At 32.7% G+C, this 6,433-nt stretch overlaps 1 protein-coding gene across 1 annotated transcript; it reads right to left on the bottom strand.

Annotated features, from left to right (window-relative positions):
• Positions 1-4,247: 4,247 nt before the first annotated feature.
• LOC110644216 (alkane hydroxylase MAH1-like) lies at positions 4,248-5,960 on the bottom strand. The gene has a single exon (XM_021796908.2). The coding sequence runs from the start codon at positions 5,886-5,888 to the stop codon at positions 4,362-4,364; it is 1,527 nt and encodes a 508-aa protein (XP_021652600.2). The 5' UTR covers positions 5,889-5,960; the 3' UTR covers positions 4,248-4,361.
• Between the last annotated feature and the right edge of the window lie 473 nt (positions 5,961-6,433).

Below are 6,433 nucleotides of genomic sequence, written 5' to 3'. Positions count from 1 at the left end.
TTATATTATTTGGATTGTAAAGTTATTGTTACTTGAATGTTTATTATTTTTAATTTTATAGTTGATAGAATATATACATTTATTTGACTTTATAGAAATTTTTATTTATTTATTTATTTTAACACTTCATCTCACATAAGCACGCGTCTTTCGATAGCTCAGTGCTCTTAAGCTTTCAATAACTATATTTTTTACTTCCAGAAATGGATAAATGAGGGAGGGAATAAGTTTTGGCAATTATAATGGCATCACATCTCTAATTTGATTTGACATGAATTTTCATTTTAAAAAATAAATAGCTTGAAAATTTGCTTGGCAAACACCCCCTTTTTAACTCAAATTTTGACAATGAATTCCTCAAAATGACTTTGATATTCACATTTAACTAATTTCACAATTATCATTAATTATTTAAAAAAATAAAAACATACAATTATCGCTAAATTTAGCACAAAAATTCGCTTAGAATTTGGTTGATTATCAACCAAATCTGAGGTTGGATAAAAGTGATATCTTGTTCTCTCTAGGACTTTTACTTTCTGAAATGCTTCTTGACATAAAAATCAATCCAAGCCCCAATCTAAACTTTGTAGCCTAAAAAAAAAAAAATTCACCATTATTCTTAATAAATTAATTTTTTTTATTTAAATTACTACCATTAATTTTTTTTAATTATTAATTAATTTTAAATAGTTTAAAAAATATAAAATGATGATTCTTATTATGAAAAACGTTAATAATATACACTTATTTTTATATATAAATGTTTTTAATATTAATAAATATTTAATTATTTATGATCAAATAATTTTTAAAATAATTCTGAAATATTTTTCAGAAAACATTAAATCAAGGTGAATTTAAATATTTAAATAAATATTACATAATTATTAATTATATTGTGATCAAAGAAATTAATATAAAAACCCCTACTTTTGTAAGACTGATACTCAGATTTTTTTAAAAAATAATAATAATGGAAAATTCTGTTATTTCACTATTTTATTTTATTTTTTTTTCTAAAGGTAGAAATAAGAGATAATATAGGCTCCTAATATAAAGAGTTATTTTAAATTGGATTTAATTTTTTTATTTATAAAAAATTTATTAAAGAATGTTTTATACAATTGTTTGTCAAATTGATTGTGGCCATGATAAATTAGATTGTGAAAATATAAATTTTTTCTTTAAATTCTTTTCTAAGAGTCGGTCCGTTATAATATAATATATAAATATATAAAATTTATATATTTAATAAATGTGTCATTTTATACATATTATATTTTAAATTCAAGATGCATTACATCTGTACAATTTTTTTTTTTTTTTTATCCCATTGCTTTGTTTGATAACACAAATTAATCACTTTAATGACGAATGCTTGGCAATGATATATTGATAAAACTTAAGCTTAATGTTGAACCAAAAATATAACAAATAAATAAATAAAGCCGCCAAAATGCTCATTTTATATCAATAACATAAGATAAAAAGAATTAAATTTAATAATTATAATTGTAATAATTTTAAAATAGTAAACTTTATTAACATATAATTATGTGATAAAGCAGATTTAAACCGCAATGTTGAACATATTCTCAATATGCTAAATGGCCAGTGTCACGATTCAACCTATGGGCCGGACCGGCACTAGGACTTAGACCGACATAAACCCCTCGAGGTCCATAGTAAGTGTTACTGTTCTCAAACCCATGACCAGACCCACAATTTAGGCCCAATATATATATGTAAAATAATTTAAATTAAACAGTTATAATTTTATTTCGGGCCAACTTAACCCAGTAATTATCAGAAACTAAAATTAGGGGAGCCCAGCTCAACTCTGTTACATCATTTACAAACTATTTAAAACTCATAAAATTTTTTTCATTTGTTAATACAAAAACTTAAATTCATGCAGTCTCTAACAAAATTAATGCTACTACTAGTACATGCGGAGTTCTAAATTACAAATTTAGATAATAATAATACAGTTAAGTAATTTTTTTCATAACCTGCGAGGAAAGGAACAGGTTATTCTGAAAAAGGTCTCCTCCTATAGCTTGGAAAAATATGGTGAACAGAAGTAAGCATTCGACTCAGAGAGTAAAATACCAATTTTAAGTATAATTTCTATAGCTATCTAAAGCTAATGCATCCTAAAGAGTGGAATGCAACACTATCAAAATTTTCATACACATTACATCATAACAACAAAAAGGCAATTTGGAGCACTCACACACCCAACACTATTTAAACAGTACATATATAGGAGTTGATCCCCTATAGCTCTTTTAATCCAACCTCTGCCAACGAGTGTCTCTCAAGCCGGACTTTCGCTTAATAAACCAAATGCGGGGTCCCAGTGAGTGTCTTTCAAGCAGTGTCTACCCCGACTTATCCATAAAGGACTGGGTCCCAGCGAGTGTCTCTCAAGCCGTGTCTACCTGTTCTGTCCATATCCAAACCATACCACAAGTACGCCAACGCACGCACACTGCTTCAAATTATCACAAACAACATCCATAGCGATTCATCAATTAAGAATGCAATATAAAACAAGTCTAGTGTTTAACTACATAGATACATATTTATAAGTGATGCATGGGCATTCTTGAATATATAATAATATTGAAATTATAATTAAAATTAATATTTTACTCACAATACACCATAGGCTATTGTGGCTGTTGGGTGGAAGAAAATAGTTGACCTCAATCACCTAGATAATTATATTATAGATTTATTAGTACTAATTCAAAATAAGACTTTAAAGAAACAACAGACAGCCTAATTCATGTCGGAAATTCAGCAGAGTCTCCCCTATACCTAGGACCTACTAAACCTGCAAAAAGATTCAAATAACACTTCTAAATCCGCAAATCACACAATCACAACTCAATCACATCACAAAGCCTCTCCTGGGCCCACCCAAACAGTCAACAGTCATAAACTTGAAAAATTACGTTTTAGTCCCCATAATTGACATTTGATAAAAATTTACTCCGACAAGCTCTAAAAATTCTAAAATTTTGCCCCGCAGTTCTTAGCAATATTATAGAGCTAACGCAAAAGAAATTACAATTTTCTAATCACCCATGAATATTTTATGAATTTTATTCTAACTCAGTACAAGGCAAAATTTGAGCAATGTAGAGTTTGGGTTTAGCTATGCCAAATCTGACACCTGAAACGTGTTCAGAACGTCTGAAAATGCTAGGATTGACTATCATATCGATCACATTCTGAGATGGGCAGCCGGATCTGGCTGAAATGCGGTCCCAACGCCGATGAGCTATCCTCGATCCGATTGCACCTAAATTAAGTCTAAATTGTGTTAATAATTATCATAAAATTATTTTTTAAATTTTAGAAATCGAAAAAGTTCGAAAATCTCATCAGGCAATTTGGACCGTCCGATTATCGCCTTTTTTCAACAGTATCCGATAGGAGCGGGATTGGTCCTATCTCGAAGATCTCGTCGTCCCGAGTCCATCAGTGGTATCGGATTTCTGATCCGACGGTTGGATCGCCGGAAAAGTAATCGAAAACTGAGAAACCCATATGATTTTCTTCCAACTTTCCCTCGCCGGTTCTCTTTCCTCCGGCCACCAAACGGGGTGCCACTAGTCTCATCTAAAAGTTCATCATCTTGGAAGTCCGTGGAACTTGAAATCACCTGAAACGACCGCTAGAGTCGGCCGGGGTGATGCTGTAAAGTAGGGCCCCTGTCGCGCACTCTCTCCCTCTCTCCTCTCTTTCCTCTCTCCTTCTCTCTCTTTCTGCCGCCTCCTGCTGGGTTTCTACCGCCTCCTGCTGGTTGTTCTGACATGGGAGAAGGCCGGCGATACCTCACCGGCACTGATGCTGGCCGGCTGGACGGAAGTGGGGGGAAGAAAGTGAGGGGGAGAGTGGAGTCGGGGAGAGAGAGTGTTGGGGGAGGGGGGGGAGGGGGTGTGGCGGCTGTTTGGGGCTGCTGTGTTTCAAATTTTCTTGTTTTTTTTTTTTTAAATCGTTGAACTTTTCTTGTTTGTTCACATAAGTCTCTAATTTTTCTTTAATACATTTAAATTGATAATAATAATAATGTTAATAATAATAATAATAATTAAATTAGTGACCACTAAATCAATTGTTAATAATATAAAATAATATTTTATTAAACATTTAATATAAATGAAATTTCATAGTAAAATATTAATTTAAATTTATAAATAAAATATCAATAAATTATTAGTTCAATAAGAGAAAAATAATAAAAATATATTTATTTGAAATATTGGGTTGTTACAGCCAACTTAGCAAGAACTAGTGAATTACATATAAATGGTCTTGCATAAGTTGGATTGATGACGACCTCTTCAAGAACCAAACCTCTTAGAAACCCTAACCTTCAAACCCTTTTCCATATAAAGTACAATGGAAATAGTTGGAGTAACAGGATGGTTTTCAACCACCTGAAAGGAATAATTCCATAAAACAGAAGCAGCAATCGTTTTCATTTGTAGAAAGGCCAATTCCCTACCTATACAACTTCTGGGTCCTGCATTGAATGCTATGAACTTGTGAGAAGGCACTTGTTTGATTCCTCCTCCTTCTGAAATCCACCTCTCTGGTTTAAATTCTAAGCAATCTTTGCCCCATATTTCTTCTAGCCTTCCCATTGAGTATAATGAGAACAAGATCCTCATATTTCTTGGCACTTTATGCCCGCTAGGAAGAGTGTCTTCTTCAATTGACACTTTGTGCTCGAAAGGTACAGGTGGGTACAGCCTCAGGACCTCGCATATAACTGCATGGAGATAAACTAGTTTTCTTACCTCTTCAATACTGAAAACCCTCCATTGTTCACCAGTTTCTGCTCCTAAATTTGCTTTGATCTCCTCCAGGATCTTCTGCTCTACATCTGGGTGTGTTGCAACAACCCAGAAGATCCAAACAAGAGCAGCACCTACGCTGTCTTTACCAGCTGCCAAGAGATTAAAAGCCATATCTCTTAAAAACTTGTTTGATTTAGTCAGGATTCCACATTCTGCTGCTTCTTGTGCAAGACCCTCATCTTCAGCAAGAAAGTACGTTAATAAGTTGAAATCTTTTCCTTCCATTTGTTCTTTGCAGCTTTGGCCAACCTCCTTTTGCTTTCTTGCAATGCATTGCTCCAGGAATTCATCAAAAACTATCCAAGCTGTCTTAAACTTCTTCTCTTTCCCAATCTGAAGCCATCTTAGCAGCTTCCAAATGCTTGCAGGCAAGGCATGTCGGTAAATGACTCCCTCCTCGAAATCATCAAAAGCCTTCTGATAAGGAATTTGAGGGAATTCAACTGAAAGAGAATTTGGGTCGAAGCCTATAACCAACTGGCAGATATTATCAAATGTGAATCGCTGAAACACATCTTGCAAGTCTACTTCATATGAAACATTTTCCAGAACTGGAAATAGACCCTGTAAGATCTTCTGCTTCAAACTGATCTCTACAGCAAGCTCGAACCTCTTGTTCTTAAACAAAGAGTGAATTATTCTCCTCTGAGCTCTCCAGGTATCTGAGTCAGAATTGAAAATCCCATCTCCAAGAGGTTCAAAAATCTGCTTGAACTCAGCACCCTTGGGATAGTTGGAGAAGTTCTTACTCAGAACGTATTGGACGTCCAAGGGATCACTAATCAACAAGAAATCCATGCCACTAAACCAAGGTCCTTTGAACACATAAGTGCCTTTACTTCGTTGAAGAACAGAGGTGGCGTGATCATGGATATGATCGAAGTTGCGAAGAAGCGATGGAATCATCCCAAAAATAGGCCAATCGATGGCTATAGAGTTTCTTCCATTCCACCAAATCCATAGAAAAACAATAACAATGCAGAGAAATGCTGCCAACTCTGTCACCATTTTTTTTTCTTGATAAGCAACTCTCGCGTTGTTCTGAACCTTGTACTGTCGATATTTATAGATAAAGTTGATGTCTTTTTTTCAAATAGATATTATAATTTTAAAATATGATGAGCTCGTCAGGTGAACATGTGACCCTGGAAATCCCACCTCATTGATTCATTCGCAGATGGAGACAGGAGGGATCTACATTCACTCTAAGATCTATTTTATTTTATTATCATGTCCCTTCGCATGTTATTCGTATTTATTGCATGCCGCGCCCATTAAATTTCCAGGGAGAGTGAGCCAACATTTTACCGATTAATCGTGGAGAATTAAATGAATAATGTGTTTATGAATAATATTTTTTATGAAAATTATATTTTAATATTTTTTATTATTTAATTATATTGTTTAATTTATAGTATGTATTTATATTATGTATTTATAAATATTTTATATTTTAATAAAATTATTAAAATTTTAAAAATAATTTTTTTAAATGACTTTCTCTTTTTAAAATTTTTTTTTTAAATATAACTTAATTTTTTTAATAAAAAAAT

This window comes from Hevea brasiliensis, chromosome 17, assembly GCF_030052815.1.
Source record: "Hevea brasiliensis isolate MT/VB/25A 57/8 chromosome 17, ASM3005281v1, whole genome shotgun sequence".
Lineage (NCBI taxonomy): Eukaryota > Viridiplantae > Streptophyta > Magnoliopsida > Malpighiales > Euphorbiaceae > Hevea > Hevea brasiliensis.
Note: the sequence above shows the minus strand (reverse complement) of the source record. Positions and strands in the feature narration are given on the sequence as shown.

Bases quoted from the DNA above. Each gene is read 5' to 3' on its own strand.
- LOC110644216 (XM_021796908.2), bottom strand. From the start codon at position 5,888: ATGGTGACAGAGTTGGCAGCATTTCTCTGCATTGTTATTGTTTTTCTA.